This window comes from Stegostoma tigrinum, chromosome 27 (genome assembly GCF_030684315.1).
Source record: "Stegostoma tigrinum isolate sSteTig4 chromosome 27, sSteTig4.hap1, whole genome shotgun sequence".
Lineage (NCBI taxonomy): Eukaryota > Metazoa > Chordata > Chondrichthyes > Orectolobiformes > Stegostomatidae > Stegostoma > Stegostoma tigrinum.
This window is the reverse complement of record NC_081380.1, coordinates 33,430,364-33,450,237: the sequence shown is the minus strand read 5'-3', so window position 1 is coordinate 33,450,237 and position 19,874 is coordinate 33,430,364. Positions and strand designations below refer to the sequence as shown.

The 19,874-nt window shown below is 39.8% G+C and overlaps 1 protein-coding gene across 1 annotated transcript in view; it reads right to left on the bottom strand.

Annotated features, from left to right (window-relative positions):
* The window catches only part of LOC125464424 (nuclear pore membrane glycoprotein 210-like), a 142,374-nt gene that overhangs the window by 58,417 nt on the left and 64,083 nt on the right, over window positions 1–19,874 (bottom strand). The window contains exons 17-23 of the mRNA XM_059655315.1: window positions 19,420–19,612; window positions 17,503–17,603; window positions 15,872–15,976; window positions 4,123–4,224; window positions 3,919–4,047; window positions 3,438–3,565; window positions 2,207–2,339 (exon numbers count right to left, since the gene is read on the bottom strand). Coding sequence (XP_059511298.1) covers window positions 2,207–2,339; window positions 3,438–3,565; window positions 3,919–4,047; window positions 4,123–4,224; window positions 15,872–15,976; window positions 17,503–17,603; window positions 19,420–19,612 — 891 coding nt within the window. The remainder of the gene's footprint in view (window positions 1–2,206; window positions 2,340–3,437; window positions 3,566–3,918; window positions 4,048–4,122; window positions 4,225–15,871; window positions 15,977–17,502; window positions 17,604–19,419; window positions 19,613–19,874) is intronic.

Sequence of the window (19,874 nt, the reverse complement as noted above, 5' to 3'; positions counted from 1 at the left end):
GTGCTCTCGTTATTGAGTTCAACAATTTTAGAGCTTGAGCTTCTCCCATGTCCTTAATGCAACGCCCACACACCAGACCTTGTTATCACATGGTCTGCTAATAACACAAGCCATTTTTAGCCTCTAACAGTCCCCATTAATAGCTATTCATTCTCCTAGCCTGATCATTCTTTTGTCTGTTCAGCTGTTCTCTGTGTTTGGGCTGTAACTCCACCTATCATTTACTCATTAACTCCTCTCCCCACCCTATCTTCTGCATAAAAACCATCATTTTCCTAGCTACCAGTAGTTCTGAGGAAGGGTCAGTGGACCTGAAATGTTAACTGCGCTTTCTCTCCACAGGTGCTGACAGACTTGCTGAATTTTTCCAGCAATTTCTGTTTTTGAGTTCATGGAACATTGACACCAGTACTGGGAAAGGAGGAACTGTTCAATGGGACCAAATCCTGTTGAATCACAAAAATATCTGGGCAGAGGGGTTGGGAATCCCTTGTTAGTAACAAATGAAATTAAATCGCTAGCAAGAAGCAATATTGGGTAGGAAGACGTAGATTCTGCGTGGGTAGAGTTGAAGAATTGTAAAAGAGAAAAGACCCCGATGACAGTTGTGAACAGGCCTCTAAACAGTAGTCAGGATGTCAGCAGTCAGAAAATCAGGTTAGGAGCAGCTACCAAGAAAAGGAATTTGTGGAATGTCTACGAAATAGCTTTTTGGAACAACTTGTGGTAAAGCCCACTAGGGAACAGGTAATCCTGATTTGGTGATGTGTAATTAGGCAAACTTGATTAGGGAGCTTAAGGTAAAGAAACATGTAGTGGAGCGTGATCATAATATGGTAGCACCGACTCTCGAGTTTGAGGGAGAAGCTTGAATTAGATGTAAGAATATTACAACTGAGTAAATGTAACCACAAAAACATGAAGGAGGAGCTGGCCAGAGTTGATTGGAAAGACAGTCTAGCAGGGAAGATGGTGAGGCATCAACGGCAGGGCTAATTCAGATGGCACAGCAGAAATTCACCCCAAGAAAGAACTTACGTACTAAGGCGGTGGGGGGGAAAACAACCATGACTGACAACAGAAGTCGGGGACAGGATGAAAGCAAACAACAAAGCATACAATGTGGTGAAGATTAGTAAGAAGCCAGAGGAGTGGGATGCCTTTTTAAGCCAGAATAGGTTAGTTGAAAAAGCAATAAGGAGAGAGAAGATGAAATGTGAGGCTAAGCCAACTTGTAATATAATAGAAGACTGCAAGAGTTTTTTTTTAAAAGATATCTAACAGGTAAGAGGCAAGACTGGATATTGGACTGCAGGAAAATGAGGCTGGAGATACAATTTCTTCATTTACCATAATGTAAGAGAACTAAATATTTACACAAAACATTTTACTTTTCCAATCGTAACATAAGGCATGTGACAACTGCAATTTTCTGCAAGTAACCAAAAAAATTCTCATTAGCTCAAAATTAGTTCATAGGTGGTTGGGGGGGGGGGTTAGACTTTTGTCGCTACAAACTCAGCCTAGTTTCCCCTCTGAGACATCTTTAACAAAACAAGACAGAAACATTTCTACCATGAGGGAACTCACAGCTGCAAGAGGTCAAACATTACCAGTGTTGTAATCGATCCCATTGTGTAGTACCAGAGAGGCAAGAGGTGGTGTTAGTGGGCTAGGCAGGTCCCATAAGCTTACTTTTCCTTTGGATAATTGCTGTCTAATAAAGGCAGGATGCCTGTAAAGGGGAAGAGGCCACTGCGAAGAGGGGTCTTCCACTAAAGCTCCATTCCTTTAATATGCTGCTCAGCATGACTGTCACACCCTTACTGCCAATACCCTTTTTAATAGAACTAGGCAGGGAAATTGTATGCAGCAGCAGGCCCTGATTCCCATGACGATGGAGCAGCAGTGTTTAGGGAGCAGCCAGCAGTTTTGCACCAGAATGAAAATTTTAGTGGGTGTTAGGTTCCTAGTTCCATTTCCATGATCTCCACTCCCATTCCACCAACACGGGGTAATGTAATACAGAAAAATCCACAGTTCCTTCTTCAGAAATAATTACAAATATTACCCTAAACATAGATGTTACTACTTTACTGCTTGAAAAGATGTTGAAATCCCTTACTGTTTGCGTTGTGGTTAAACTAGATAATATGGTGATACAAATGCTGGCTAACTCTTCTTCAAGACAATAAAAGGAACATACTTCAATCTGACGTGGGGAAGAGCTCAACTTTCGACCATACTTGTCTCTGGCTGTTGCTATAAGAGTGGTTTGACCCAAGGCCACAGCTCTCAGCAAGTAACTTGCAGCATATTTATCCAAGTCAGTAATTGGTCTGAAAATTAAAATGTTTGTAAAAGTACTGTATTTTATCAATATTTCACCACATCTCCATGAATTGCCACAACAGGTTGTTGAATATCAAACATCTTTCTTCAGCTACACATTTTGAGTTTGGTTCATTCCATAACTACTAAGTAGCAGCAACGTACAAGAGCAGCAACACACACAAGACACCCAAAGAAAATCAGTTAATTTGCTTGTTCTACAGAAAATCATATTTATCCTTTCCTATATCAATATGAACTCCACTTTTAAATCTACTGCAATTTGACAGGAATGGACAATTACTGAGCTTCACAAAATTCAAAACAAATTTTCAAGATTTATGAACTGTACAAACCTTTCATATTGGACTCCACAAAAAACCTATATTGTATTCTACAAGTTGAGGAAAAAAATATCAGTCACACATACTGGAATTGACAGCAGGGTGCCCATAATTTCAAAATACACAAATGAGGGTAAAGTCTCCCACTGACATGATGAATTCAAAAAATTACCTCAATATTGTCATCATTCTTGCCAGTTAACCTGCTTATTTTCCTCATCCTCATTTTTTACTTGTTTCTCTTCTCCCAGTTCCATTTCTCAACCTCACCTGTATCACTTGCTTTCCTCATTATTTTTGCCAACTTTCACTTAAGTTTCCTGCTGCTTTCTACCCTCCTGCAAATTCCGTTAATTCTTTCCACGTTCACTTTTTGATTTAATTCCACACTTTCACTTTCATGCCTAAAATGAGGTAGCCCTGGTAGCAATCCTTTCAACAGTTAACAGTGGAAGTGTAAGGGAAAAGTCAAGTTTGAGGCAGCAGATCAGGAGTCAGATATCAGGCAATCCAGGGGATGGATAAGCGGTACTGAAACAGTATAGGTTGCATACACTCAACTTTGAGATCCACAGCCAAAGTAGTGAAAACCTATACCAAACCAATTATCTGTTTGTGCTGTAATTGAATATTTTCATGCAACGACAAAAGATCAATATAAGTCTTTGAAAAAGCAGAATTTCATTTCTAATATGTTGAGTTGGTCTTTCTAAAATGTCTTTCTCAAACAATTACGCCTTTCGACTTTTATTACATACTTACTCTAAGGTGACAATTGGGGAAGCTGCTTGTAAGCTTACATTCATGTAACGAAAGTATCTGTTCAAAAAGGGTTTCTTGAAGAAATCCAACACCCTGACATTAACTGGAATGGACTTTCCAATTTCAATCTGTAGGTTCAGATAATAAAATAACTCATTTAGTTGCAACCAATGCCTCATTTTCTAGCCATCATCCCATTAAGATCCTTTGCACCATGCATTGCTGAGAGATTTTTCTTGAACTCCTTTTATTCCACCCAAGTGCTATTGATCTAAATACAGACACTAGTTGTACTAGATTAGTCGTATATCAATAAAAAGTGATCCCAAGAAAGTTTACCAGGATAAATTTGATATAAATTGAATTTTTCTCATCTTACAAAAACAACAATACAACTTGTATTTGATCAGCAATTAATTTAAACTGCTCTGAAGCAACTGCTTATTACTACATGGCACTTGCATATCTACAATGTACTTACCTTATGAATAAAATTTAGTTCAAAATCTAATATATCTGATACATAGATCTCTGCTCTCGCTGGACCTTTGCACGTCAGGCACAAGTCATATGCTTTCATTGTCACAATTCCTGGTTGTAGTGGCCTTATCTGCGGCAACAAGTGTAAAATTAGCAACCCAAGCCAAAGAAAAGTCACTATAATTTTTGAAAACTTAATACTAACTTGTGCATAGTTTTTGGCTTCCAGGTATGTGCTAGTCAGAATCTCAGTATCAGTGGTATTAACGAAAAAGTATCCTGAGCCCTCAGTTAAATAAACTATTTCCTAAAGGAAAAAAAACAGAAGTTACCAACATTGATTTGCTTACAAATACACAAATTTAGTCTATAATTCTTTTAAAATATACAAGCTTACTTTACATTGTGTTTTATCATGCACTCATGATATCCCAAAATGCTTTCACGCATAGTCACAGTCATTGTCAAAGATCATGCAGGGTGGCCAATTGAAATAAAGCAAGGACATGTATTTAACAAACAGATCAGTAAGTTTATTTGTAGTGGTTCAGGAGGGTAAAAAGCTATACAAGCTCTTTTATATCCACGAAGATATGATCTTAAGTTAATGCCTCATCTGAAAAAGAGGAGTAGGTCTTTCTGTCCCTTGAGGTCTTTTCTTTGGCTTCGTTTTAAAGATCTCTTTGAGCGATATGGGTATGGCTGGCAAGGTCGATTCTCCATTCTTAATTACCCTTGACCAAGTGGTTGCGAACCATCTCCTCGGATATAGTTCAATTAAAAGACCTTTGAAGAGGTAACTTTAGAGACAACTACATAGCTGCGGCTTGAGAGATACATTTCGACCAAACTAGTTAAGGATGACAAACAGCCATCTTTAAAAGGACCTGACTAAACAAAACGGGATTTTACAACAATCCAGCAGCTTCACGGTTACTATTACTAACGTTAGCCTTATATTCCATATTTATTTAAGCTTAATTTAAATTCTCCAGCTACTTTTCATTGAATTACAGAATCCCTACAGTGCAGCAAGAAGCCATTTGACCCATCACGACACTCCAAAAAGCATCCAGACCCACCTCATCTCCTTGCATGGGGCTTTACACGGCTAACCCATAGATCCTTGATCCTTATGGGGCAATTTAGCATGGCCAATCCACCCAATGTGCACATCTTTGGACTGCGGGAAGAAACCAGAGCTGCTGGAAATCCACACAAACATGAGAGGGTGGAATCAAACCTCGGACCCGGGTGCTGTGAGGCAGCAGTGCTAACCACTGAGCTACTCTGTTGCCTAATTGTGGGATTTAAACTCATTTTGGGATAATTAGCCCAGGCATCTGGATTACTGATTCGGTGACATAACTGTTGAGGCAATAAATCGTGAGGATAGCTTTAAGATTATGGGTAGATAGACAGAATGGTTAGTGGTAATTGGAATTCAATCAATATAATGTGAGGTGTGCCACTTGGCCAAGACAAACAAAGCAAGAGAATACATAATGAATGGTAGGACCCTGGGGAATACTGAGGATTAGAGGGACCCTCAGTGAGCACATCCATCAGTTCCTTAAGGTGGTGGGATACAGTGGTTAAGAAACTATATGGGATACCGCCTTTATTAGCTGAGGCAGAGAGTTTAAGAGCAAGGGGTGTGATGCTGAAACCCTATAAAACATTGGTTAAGTCACAGCTAGAATACTGTGTGCAGTTCTAGAATGCCAGGATGTTGCCTGATCTAGAGGGTTTTAGTTATGAAGAGAGATAGGACACACTGAGGTTGTTTTCCTTGAAGCAGAGAAGATTGAGGGGAACATAACTTGAGATTTATTAAATTATGGGGAACACAGACACAGCATACATGAAGAAGCATATCCCTTTAGTGGAGAGATCAATGAGCAGAAGGCTAGATTTAAGGTAAGGGGCGAATGATTTGGAGGGGATATGAGGATTTTTTTTCACTCAGTGGTGGAAATCACCACCTATAAAGGTTGCAGAGACAGAAACCCTTGTAAACTTTAAGAAGCATTTACAGCGCACTTGTGATGCCAAGGCTGAAAGACTACGGTAGTCAAGTGCTGAAAAATGGGATTATAACAGTTGGGTGGTTGTTTTTAAACCAGTGCAAACTCGATGGGTTGAAAGGCGTTTTCAGTGCTGTAGACCTCTATGACTAGTACATTATCATATAGTTATCATTGGTTTTCAAAAATATCTATTGATCTCAGATTTAAAATTACAGTATTAAACAAAAGAAACAGATTTATGTTTGTACAGCATTTTTACAATCACTAGATATCTCAAACATATTCAGAGAATGCTGGGGAATCTCTGTAGATCTCGCAGCATTAGTGGAGAAAGAGAGTTAATGGTTCAAGTCCAGTACAACACTTGTTCAGATGATGCAGATATTTCTGTTTCTCTCTCCAAAGATACTGCCAGAACTGCTAAGTTCCTCCAGCATTCTCTGTTTAATTCAGAATTCTGGATTGCTCAAAGTGCTGTGCAATCATTGAAGTGTAGTCACTATTATAATGTTAAGAAATGGATCAGCTATCACAGCTACAGCAAACTCCCCGAAACTGCAATGTGACATTGACCTGATAGTCTATTGGTCATGATCAGACCGTAAGACGTAGGAGTGACAGTAAGACCATTCGGCCCATTGAGTCCGCTCCGCCATTTAATCATGGCTGATGGGCATTTCAACACTACTTCCCTGCACTCTCCCCATAGCCCTAGATTCCTTGTGAGATCAAGAACTTATCAATCTCTGCCTTGAAGACATTTAATGTCCCCACCTCCACTGCGCTCCGTGGCAATGAATTCCACAGGCCCACCACTCTCTGGCTGAAGAAATATCTCATTTCCGTTTTAAATTTACCCCCTTCTAATTCTAAGGCCTAGTCCTAGGGTCCTAGTCTCCCTGCCTAACAGAAACAACTTCCCAGTGTCCACCCTTTCTATGCCATACATTATCTTGTAAGTTTCTATTAGATCTCCCCATAACCTTCAAAAGTCTAATGAATACAATCCCAGGATGCTCAGCCGTTCATTGTACGTTAATCCAACCATTCCAGGGATCATTCGTGTGAATCTCCGCTGGACACGTTCCAGGGCTAGTATGTCCTTCCTGAGGTGTGGGGCCCAAAATTGGACACAGTATTCTAAATGGGGCCTAACTAGAGCTTTATAAAATCTCAGAAGCACATCGCTGCTTTTATATTCCAACCCTCTCGAGATAAACAACAATATTACATTCGCTTTCTTAATCACGGACTCTACCTGAAAGTTAACTTTTAGAGAATCCTACATCAACACTCCCAGATTCCTTTGTACTTCTGCTTTATGAATTTTCTCACCGTTTAGAAAATAGTCCATGCCTATATTCTTTTTTCCAAAGTGCAAAACCTCACATATGCTCATGTTGAATTTCAGCAACCATTTCCTGGACCATTCTCCTAAACTGTCTAAATCTTTCTGCAGCCTCCCCACCTCCTCAGTACTACCTGCCTGTCCACCTACCTTCGTATCATCGGCAAACTACGCCAGAACGCCCCCAGTCCCTTTATTCAGAACATTTAATATATAAAGTGAACAGCTGCGGCCCCAACACTTGAACCCTGCGGGACACCACTTGTCACTGGTTGCCATTTCAAAAGACAGCCTTTTACCCCAACTCTCTGCCTTCTGTCAGACAGCCAATCCTCAACCCAAGCCAGTAGCTCACTTGAACACCATGGAGTCTCACCTTACTCAGCAGCCTCCCGTGAGGCACCTTATCAAACGCCTTTTGCAAGTCTAGATAGGTAACATCCACTGGGTTTCCCTGGTCTAACCTACTTGTTACCTCTTCAAAGAATTCTAACAGGTTTGTCAGGCACGAACTCCCATTACTAAATCCATGCTGACTTGTTCTAACCCGACCCTGCGCTTCCAAGAATTTAGAAATCTCATTCTTAACAATGGATTCTAGAATTTTAACAACAACTGAGGAAAGGCAGCCTATAATTTTCCATCTTTTGTCTTGATCCTTTCTTAAACAAGGGGGTTACAACAGCAATTTTCCAATCATCTGGGACTTTCCCAGACTCCAGTGACTTTTGAAAGATCACAACCAAAGCCTCCGCTATTTCCTCAGCCACCTCCCTCAGAATTCTAGGGTGTAGCCCATTGGGACCAGGAGATTTATCAATTTTTAGACCTTTTATCTTTTCTAGCACTTCCTTTTTTGTAATGCCTACCATACTCAACTCTTCCCCCCGACTCTCCTTAATTGTTGGGATACTACTCATGTCTTCCAGTGTGAAGATCGACGCAAAGTACTGATTAAGTTCTTCAGCTATTTCCTTATCGCCCATCACTAGCCTTCCAGCATCAATTTGGAGCGGCCCAATGTCTACTTTTGCCTCTCATTTGTTTCTTATGCATTGAAAGAAACTTTTACTATCATTTCTAATATTACTAGCTAGCCTACCTTCATATTTGATCCTCTCCTTCTTTATTTCTCTGTTATCTTCTCTGTTTGTTTTTGTAGCCTTCCCAATCTTCGGATTTCCCAGTGCTCTTGGCCACTTTATAGGCTGTCTCTTTTTCTTTGATATATTTCCTGACTTCCTTTATCAGCCATGGCTGTCTAATCCCACCCCGGATAATCTTTCTTTTCTTTGGGATGAATCTCTGTACTGTGTCCTCGATTACATCCAGAAGCTCCTTCCATTGTTGCTCTCCTGTCTTCCTCGCTAGGCTCTGCTTCCAGTCGATTTTCATCAATTCCTCTCTCATGCCCCTGTAATTACCTTTATTTAACTGTAACACCATTACATCTGATTTTGCCTTCTCTCTTTCAAACTGCAGACTGAACTCTACCATATTATGATTGCTGCCTCCTAAGTGTTCCCTTACTTTAAGATCTTTTATAAGATTGGGATATATGGAAAGCTCTGCCCGAGAAGGCAGTGGAGGCCAAGTCTCTGGATACTTTTAAGAAAGAGACAGATAGAGCTCTTAAAGATAGTAGAATCAAGGGTTACGGGGATAAGGCAGGAACAGGATACTGATTGTGGATGATCAGCCATGATCATAATGAATGGTGGTGCGGCTCGAAGGGCTGAACGGCCTACTCCTGCACCCATTGTCTATTGCTTAGTGCTTTGGGGGATAGGGGAGTGATGAGAAGTAACGTAACAGTTTGGTGGGAATATGGAGAAGATCAAAGCTGACAGACTGCCAGGGAGGGCAAGACAAAAAGGAACATGAAAGTTTGGAGAGTCATCTAGATTAAGTGGCTGAGTCGGTGACTTGCGTTGTCTTCCATCCTCATCTGAATCAGAAGGTGGGTAATCAAAATGCAAAATGGCAGCCAAGGCAATTTGCTGAGGGAGGAAAGCCCTTTAAAGACCAAGTGCATTCAAAAGACACTACACAGTACATATTAAAGACATCTGTAACCAAATAATTCTGCATGTGAGCTTTACGCATTGACCTACTGTCCTAACAAAAAATCCTGATGAGTAGAAATCTTGACCATATTATTCAAAATTACAAATTAATCCTAGTAATAGCTGTGAAGCACAAATAATGTCAGGTGAGCTGAAATGATTCAGCTTAGTTCCACAATCATCTTCCAAGTTTCCATAGCCTGCACAAAGTGCAGGAACAGCTCACTTCATACCTTGGTCAATACAATGTCACACAATTATCTTACATGCAATACTGCTTTTCTTAGATAATGTGTAGGTTGGAGATGCGGAAGAGAACTTCCAATCCTTACTACAGTAGGAGATTATATGTGTGCCAAATGATATGAGCAACATATATCTGTATCAGGTCAATGCAAAAAAGGTCCACGTATTGGCATTCTGTTGTGCTCCTTGTTGGAAGCCTTCATGCCCCATTGTTTTGAGGACACTGTTTAAATGTCACATCTGTGTGCTGCGACCATTAAACGATCACATTTACTGTGGAGATTCTTTGTTTCTGACATTTTACACATCCTCAATATATCCAGGCACAGAAGCTGCTATCATTTCTGTGGCCACTGCATCCACAGGACTGGATGAGCAACACATGAGTCTGGACATTCAGGACCAGCACTGACCTGCAGCAAATATGGCAGAGTGTCCCAATGCAAATTTCCAGCCATAGGTGCCCTCATGAGATAAAAACAGGACACCCATAGCTGTTCATCTTGCATAGAATGCCATGCAGATGAGAGGTGGGCAGTGGTGCTACACCATGTCATGATGTGCAGTGTATCTGCAACGTAAGGCCTCTTCCATGACAGCCAGAGGGCCATAAGATATCTCCACCACTTCAGATTCTCATGGAAGACATATCTAGGGGTATGTTTCAGTACATTACAGGTACAGCTAAGTCACATCTGCAAAGGGAGCAAAGCAGATCAAACCTGGGGGTGAATGGCGGCAGTGGAGTTTCTGGATAAGAGCCTGGGAAGTGAGGCCCAGATTGAGCTCAGTCAGAGCAACAGACAACCCAAACAGGAACCCTGCCAGAATTTGAAACGATGCTCAAAAGTCCTGTCAACTCGAAAGGAATGTCAGCATAAAAGTAAGAGCTTTTGCTAGGTCGTGGTCGCCTTCCTATTCTATTCAGTAGTTTTAACACAGTATACACATTAGAGGAAAGTCAACATAATACATAAAAAGCAACATAAATAATTGAAGTGTATAACTAATGAAGTCGCAGCACACACGTGACATTTAAACAGTGTCCTCAAAACAATGGGGCATGAAGGCTTCCAACAAGGAGCACAACAGAATGCCAAAAACTCATTCAGAATGAAGGTATAGGTAGTGCGTCAAAGCTGCAGTAGGTTGCTGGTTTGCTCGCCAAGCTGGCTGGTTATCATGCTAGGTAACATCATCAGTGCAGCCTCTGAGGAGCAATGGTTCTCTGCAGCAATGAATGATGAGACAAACCAGTTGTGTGTCTGCCCGGTGACAGGGTTCAAATAGTCTGGTGTGGTAGGAATGGTTCTAGTTAGTCGGGCACTGGCACCAAGATTGAGGAAAGTGGGATCTGTACTGTTGGGACAACCTATACTTTAAGTTTAGAGCTGGATCAACACAGCAGGCCAGGAAAGCTGACATTTCGGGCCTGGACCCTTCGACAGATTTGAAACGTCAGCTTTCCCGCTCCTCTGATTCAGCCTGGCCTGCTGTGCTCATCCAGCTCTACACTTTGTTATCTCAGACTCCAGCATTGTCAGTTCCTTCCATGTTTACACCTGAAGTGTGTTGCGACTAATGTTCTTATGAACCATGTAATTAGAAAAGTAGAGCTGATTTTAAACTAAAATGGTGGAAGCAAGCGCCCAAACTTGGGAGGTTGCAGTGAACCAAAGAATGGGTAATAGACGAAAGAAGGAATTAATATGGGAAATGATAAACAGATAATGACAGGAAGGGGCAGAGGACAAAGATCAAGGAACAAATCAGCAGATAGAGGTTATGAAAATAACAGAATAATAAAACTAAAGGCAGTATATTTGAACGTGCATAGCATTTGAAACTACAGATGAACTTGTAGTACAAATTGAGATAAACGAATGCAATCTAGTAGCCATTCAATGAGATGTAACTACAGGATGACCTAGATTGGGACTTAAGTATTGAAATGTGTGTGACGTTTCCAAAGGACAGGATGCTAGGAAACAGCAGAGGAGTGGCTCTTATTTAAAGATGATATCAGCACAACAAAGAGAGATGACCTAAATTCATAAAACCAGGATATTGAGGCAATGTGGGTAAAGATGAGGACTAATAAAAACAACTGGTTACTTGTGGGCGTTATGTGCAAGCCCCTTAACAGTAAATATATATAGATGTCCTATAAAGGAAGAAATACATTGTCAAAATAGTAGTGCTTATTATGGAGGATTTTAACTTGCTTATAGACTGGAAAAATCAGATGGTCAAAATTAATCTGGATGATGAATTCATTCAAAGGTTTTAGAACTTTTTAGACCAGCGTGTACGGCACCAAACATAGAGAAGGCTACACTAGACCTGATTTTGACCAACAAAGTAGGATTTATTATGACTTCATACTGAAGGGACTCCATGGGTTGCAATGACTATACAAGTGAATCTTATATATACTTTAAGGGAGAGAAGTGTGGGTCCAAGACTACTATTTTGAATTTAAACACTGGCAATTATGAGGGCCGGATAGCAGAGCTAGCGAAAGAAAACTGGTAATTTTGGTTAAGGTTAGGTCAACAGAGATAAACACTTGAGGGGATATTCCAGGAAGCACAGAATATATCTTAAAAGGAAAAATTCGAAGGGATGGACCCACTATCTGTAGTTAATTCAAAAAGTTAAAGATCAAATTTATCAATTTTAAAGAAAAGAAATGTAATTGTGAAAAAGCAGGTGGCAACTCAGAAGATTGAAGTGAATATTTAAAACAACAGTTGCAAGATCAAGGGGGGAAAGATTCGAGTATGAGAGAAAGCTGGCTGAAATATAAAACCAAATAGAAAAGTCACATCAGATTTTTTTTTAACAAGTTAACAAAGGCAGTGTTGGTCCTATAGAAAAGGAGTGTGCACCTAGATGCAGTGGGACGGAAAGAAAGAAAACCTCGTGAGGGCACTTAGGTATCACACGTGAAGCTTCTTTGTAAATACATTACTGTATTTTTAAATAGGTTTGATTTTCATCATCACCTTTGTAAGCAACTGTCACTGTAGCCATATCTACAAGAATGAAGACAGAGAGGCCAGCCATCTTTAGCATCACACAAAGTCCTAACTGTTGAAGTGATAGTGATCTTTCCCTAGTCCATAGTAACAATGAATCTGTATCATGATTGAATAGGGGAGCATCAGATATTTTGAATGCTTCCATCAAACTGTAACCTTAACTTTCATTAAACAGGAAATGTATAAAATTATCAATCCAGTAAAGCTATTTTCACAGTTGGGATTATGCAGAGAACGTTGGCCTCAGAAGCATCAAAAAATTTGCAGTCAATGGAAGATGAATTCACACAGCTCTGTTCCACTGCATGGGTTTCAGAGAATTTCTGTCCGAGTTGCTTTGGCTGACGCTTCTGCTTGGAAGATGCTGTTCCTTCTGAAGAACATCTTTATTTTCTCCAGATAGTACAACGCTGTGGCTCTCATGGATTTTCACTGAATATAACAACCTTGTTGCATCCTCCAGCAATCCAAATCAAAGAATCCAAGTATCCAATTTTGTCCCTTGGCAAACAAGAATCTACCAACCAGCGTCTTAGAAATATTTAAAGGTTCTGCATTTACTGCTTTTTGAGAATCTATTAATATCTCTTTGTAAATTCATGTCCAATTCACAACTAACTTTTGTGCCTATATTTGTGTCATCAGAAATTTAGCTACCACACCTTTGAGCCCTTCATCCAAATCATTTATATAAATTATAAACAGTTGTGGCCCGAGCACTGATGCCTGTGGTACATCACAAGTGATATCCTGCCAGTATGAAGAAGGCCCATTTATTCCTACTATCTGATTTCTGTTAGCCAGCTAATCAGCCAGCCATGTCAATGTTACTCCACCCTGAGTTTTTAATTTCTGCAATAGCCTTTGAAGTCATCCTTATCAGATACCTTCTGGAAATCTAAGTTATGATATATCCACCGGTTCCCCTTTTTCCACAGAACAAATTACTTCTTTAGAGAACTCCAAAAAATTAGTTAAAACATGACTTTCCTTTGACAAAACCTTATTGTCTATGCCTGATCACCATTAGTTCAAGCTGAGGAACAGGACACCTACACCTGGCCAGGACACTATCAGGAAGTCTGGGGCTTTTAGCCAAATGCCCTCAGGCTGCCCACTCAAAGAACTGAGGCCGACATACTCCACCGTTGGGAAGGTTCCCTCCATAGCTGCATATCCATTTTTTAAAAACTTCACTTGTAGGACATGGGCATCGCTGTCTAGGCCAGAATTTATTGCTCATCCCCGCTCTCCTGGAATCAGGCAAAGGGAGTGATTGAGTGAAATGAAAATGGCTAGCTCAGCTGTTAGTGCTAGTGCAGGTGGAGAGGAAAAGTGGTGAGGTGGCCTGAGTGAAAGAGTAGGAAACATTGAGGATATTTGAGGGGTAAGCCAGAGAGAGACAGAGGGAAGACCCTGCATGTTATTGATTGAGCGGCAGATTTTGAACCCTGGTAGGTGGTGGGTGAAGTGGCAGTACTGAGCGCACGGTAACACAGGGATAACCGTGGTACTTATCATGTTGGAACACACAAGGTCACTAACGCTCTTGTTGCGCTGCTGGGCACTCCTCTGGACCATCAACGCCACTCTGATATGGGTAGCAATTTCAGACTAGGCTGGATGGATCTGGTATAACAAGGTGTAGAGCTGATGCAATTCTGAAGAAGGGTCTCAGCCCGAAACGTCAGCTTTCCTGCTCGTATGATGCTGCTTAGCCTGCTGTGTTCATCCAGCTCTACATCTTGTTATCTCAGATTCTACAGCATCTGCAGTTTCTACTATCTCTGGATGGATCTGGTGCCTTGGGCCTCTTCTGGCAGCCCTAAGGGAACAGGAAGGGCCTCTTCTCTTGATTGCTGCCATCCATCAGGATCTCCAATGCTCTGTTAGAGAAGCAGGGTGCCAACTTTTATGTCGTAGCTATATCCTTTAGAATTATGCTGCAACACACTATGAATGGCAAATCCTGTCTTGTAGCATTTGCATTTGATGAACAAATGTGATTTAAATATAGTGCTGGTGGTTATAATCCATGCAAGCAGCAGCAGCAGCAGTGAGTACTTCTGCTGCTAGCGAATGTAAGCTAGGCGTGACTGTGGCATCTGAGAAGGGTGTGGTGAATATATAATAAGAAAATCGGCAAGAGAATTGCATGAGGTGACTCACTGGAGCTCAGGCAGAAATCCTCCAAGAAACTCCCTGAAATTGACATAGCTGATTTGTGGCTAAATTCAGCCCAATGTTGTATATCAAGGGTCTGCTTTGTATACCTGTGTAGCTAAATATTCTCTTGTTTTATTCTAACTTCTTGTTATAAAGATTAGAATTCTACCAGCTTTTTGATTTGTTTTTGCACATGAAAATACATTTTAGTAATTTGTGAGCACAGGCCTTGAAACTTTGGATCTTGACTCTCCCTGACATTTTACCATATTCTCATCCATTCCTTTTTGGTCTAAAAATGGATTATCTCACACATGCTTATGGTGAAATCTATTTGTCACAGTATCACACAACTAATCTAGCAATTAACCAAGTCAACATCTTTGTAATTTTTCTATTCCCATTTACACTGTTTATTACACATTAGTTCTTCAAGTCATCAGCAAATTTCCACAATGCAGGTCACCAAGGAAATTACAAGTAAGATTGTGTGTGCAAATCTCTGATAGGCAACCACCTTCTGTCTAAAAAGGTAACACTTAATAACCTTAACATGAAATAACTGTTGAATCTGCATCTGGAGGTGCACTTCAACATGTGAACGGCACAATTATTTAACTTTTCAGCAAATCCAATCTTCATCCTCGCTCGCAACAGTACACCAGTTTCCTCTGGCCATTTTGCAGACTGGAAATGCCTAACTCACACGTCCTTGCTAATTATTAATTATTAAAATGGGGGATCAGATGGTCTACCTGCACAATTTAATGAAGCGTGATCAAATAAGTAAAACACCGATTTTTCCTACATGAATTTCAGGGATCATAATCTAAATTTGGTGCAATGCAATCCAAAATTCAACTTGCTTAGATTAGAATTACTGATTTATGATGACTGGTCATTTAGCACAAATGGGAAGTAAGGAGTTGCACAATTATTTTGTAGCATGTATTTCTTTAAAATTTTCTATAATCTATTTCACCCATTGGATTACACAAAATACCACACTATCTATGATTTTATTCTCTCATTTGACCCATAAAGCAGGTCTTACCAAAACATCAGGATGGTTGTATACAGTGAGATTTTTGGGCACTAAGGACACATCATCCACCAGCAACAAATCAATAGCAGCTGATACGGGTGGAAACAAAACATCCTGTGGTGCAAGATAAAATATACTTATTATCATATCCATATACATCTAAAATTAATTCAACACTAATTAAATCAAATACAATTACTTCATAAGTACAAAGAATCCATGAGAGATTTTATATCAAGAACTTGGGTATCTATTTCAAATATCAGCATAAACCAAAGGTGCAAACAACTAGTTTTCTTCGTTTGTACTTTCCACAACAAACTTTTATTTGATAATTTATTTGAATATTACAAATTTTTATTTCCTGAGGTTAAGTGTAAGTGGTTGCCCTTCCTATCATGGTAGTACTTGACTCTAAGGAAAGCCTCAGGAACCCGAGCAAAACTGTAGTCAATGGAGAAAACCATTCAGTGGCTGGAATCATACCTCGTGCAAAGGAAGCTGGTTGTGACTGTTCCCGTCCAATCAACTTAACACCAGATAATTGCAGAAGAACTCCATCAGGTCACAGTCCAAGCCTCAAATACTTTCAGCTGCTTCATCTCACTTTCATTGCATCAGATACTAAGTGGGAGTACTTGTTTATAATTAAGTGCTTAATTCCATTTGAAAGCCCTCAGAAAGATACAAAGTCTGTCCTGAGGACGTAGACAACTTTCTTCATCAAAAAATGGCAAGTAACATGCATGCAACAGCCAATGGCCACACTGATTTTTTCAAGGGCTTAAAGAAGTAGTATCTTGGGTGAGCCCTGTGCCAGGTTTCCCGTGCAATGCCATTCTAATCCCATCTTGTGATCACTGAGGAGGGTGTGAAAGGCCATTCATTCCAGTTTTTGGCCAGGAATATCTGAAAGTAATCGAGGCCTTGCTAGCTCACAACCTACTGAATTTGAGTGAGAAGCTAACCAATGAAGCAGAATTTAAAATCACCCTGAGCTCAGCCTGAAAATGGTCATATGTTCTGGCATCAAATGGAATCCATCTGTTCAAATCTTGCCAAGGAGTTTAAATCAGGAATCCAGTAATCCTTTCTCTCAGGTTGTAATTTTTCTTTAGGATTTTCTTTTTTCCCTGTTATCTTGTTGAAATGGTGATGCAATTGTATATTATGCTCCTGTACCTTGCTCAAGTAATCATTAACCTGTGTGAACTACAACAATAAGACTACTTGACTGCAAGGGGCATCACACATTAACCTGATACTCTCCTGATATACTTCCAGCAGATTTTTGCTGGGTGGTGTGTTGAAATGCAGAACTCTATATCCATGAGACAACATAATTATAAAGGGGTGGACAAATTCTATAGTCAAATATGTTCAACATTTTCAAAACAATTCAAATTCACACAGGATATCCTTGATCCCACCATGAAAATACAACTTAGAATGAGCACACATGACTGAGAACCAGTACTTTCAAATTCTTCCAAAATACCCATTATAGGACTGATCAGAAAAATCTAAAACAGTATGGTAAATCTAGTGTTCAAGTGAAGTGATTTTTAATATTGTACATTGTTCAAACATTTAAATGTACCGATGGATTAACATAGATCGTGGTAACTTTTCAAACTTACATGGCTTTGGGGCATGACAGTATCAGTCTTTCCACTGCCGGCCAGGAATACCGAAATAGTCACTGTCCCCTTCCTCTTATAAACTATAACCATCCGATGACCTATTATTAGAAAGAAAGTACAATGATAAAAATTTGACTATAATATGCACTTGTTTTTGCTGTGAAATGTAGGAAAACCAGTATAATAGGCACCTTCTACTTATGAATTTCTTTTGGAGGAGGAAACAATGCAATGATGGACTGGGCTTTTATTCCAGATTCTAATCTTGATAGGCTGAATTCCAGGTCAGGAACCCGGAATTACCAGCAGCAAGATTCTGCAAGTGGATTGCTAAGGAAGCAGCCAATTCAACGGCAGCTGCATTCAATTAACGTTGGCAGATTGGTTCCCAAGACTGGAGAGCCATTTGGAGGCCATACAACATCAGAAGGTCAGCAGTTCACTGTCAAAGGTGGTAACTGTTAATGTAGCTAACGGCCACACCTCAAGATTGAGACCACAATGAAAATTCTGAAGTAAAATAAATTGTGGCTGTTAAGACGAAATTTGGGTATGGCATGAGTTAACCTGTAAATCCGCATGAATTTCCACCTGGGATTTGAATGTGGTAGGATATATTATTTAAGTTCATAAACAATAATCATATAAATCATTTCAGATTCATTCCTCATTTATTCTTATTCAAGAAAGTAGTCAGGTTATAAGCTGCAGAAACACACTCCGATGCTGATGCAACAGAGTTTTTGTAAAATTGCAACGTGGCTGAACCAGCATTAACACTTACTTGGAAATGGAATGTGAAGATGCCCCCATAGCACAGCAAGAAAGACAAAGCCACAAAGTTAATTCAAGGACAGGAATGAAGCACAGGCTTCAGGCAGCAGATAGGATGGTGAGCTGGGAAGATTAGGAGTGGTGAGACCAGGAGTATTGGGCACCTTGCCACTTTTGGAATGTGTGAAAAACAAGGTGTTTGTCCCAAACTGAGCAAGTCAGAATTCCAGTACTGTCCATGTGATTTACCACATAAAAAATATCTGATTGATGCTCACTGAGTTAGAGTGCTACTTTGGAATCTTTTCTTGGGTTGACACTCCTAATATTGGCTCAATAAATGATCACTGATCTGTATCTTGAGGCTCCTGAGATTATTTTGTAAAATAATTTCCACAATGTGGCCATGACTGCCATACCATTATTATGGAAAGTAAATCCCTCCACATGTCCAGATAACAGCAGCAGTCAGGACCATCTTGTAAATATGGCCAAAAGGCTGTTTGGGGGGGTGGTGTGGGGGAGAAGCCCTGCTAAGGTGTATGGTCACAAATATTATATGGAGCACTGGTTTAATGTTGGGAGGCTGCATTAATTGACAGACAGTGTACAACTGTTGCACAGAAAATTCCAGTCATCATCGATATAATGCCTCTGACAGGCCCTGCAAGGGATATAACTGACTACCTGCCACTTACTAGCCAGCAGCTATAACATGATCCTTCGACCGCAATCCATTCAATTCAGCAGTTTTGAATTGGCCCTGGGGAAGGAATGTGCCAGTAAATTGATCCAATGCCCTTCAATGGGAAATCACAGTGTCCTTATGTTGTTGAGAGCTCATTAGATTATATTAAAATGAAAAAGAATTTCATTTGCAGACCCAATATTGCTCAGTTTAATTCACGTACTGTCTGTTGCATACCCTTTAAATAGACTCTGTAGACTTCTTTATGTAATATGCTACTCTAATAGATTCTGCTCAGCATATATGCTTTGTTTGCAGTAAAATGGTTTGTTTAAGTAAGTCCTACCATATTTCCACAGTAGTGGTTGTTACAGTAGTGAAAATAGACATTCTGTTATCTCTCTATGATCCCTCATATAATGTGTTAGGTGTTTGTACTCAGTATACATCACCATGAAGCCTCTTTTGTCCACTCCCATCATCTCTTAAGAACATTTCCATTTGTATTGATGGATGAAAGCTTCCCAAAGAAAAGTTGGATGATTTCCAATTAATTTGCATTGAAGTGAAGTTATCAAATTTTCGACCAAATTTATCATAGGCTGTTAGCTCCAAAATTGTGTTCCTGCAAAAGGAAACGGGTACCTACCCAAAAAAAAACAGAAAATGTAAAGGTACCACAGAAGAAACTAAGACTTGTAGTCCCTTAAGATATTTTGAAATGAATGGTATTGATTACAGAGAATTTCTACACTACAGTTAATAAAAAAAACACTTCTTACAATTATAAGGATATTGAAAATGTCTTTAAAAGTTTTATATTTAACATATTGTGTAAATATACTTGGATAGCTTTTTTATTCAATCATGAGCAATTTCCTAATTTCGGAACTAAATTTACAATACT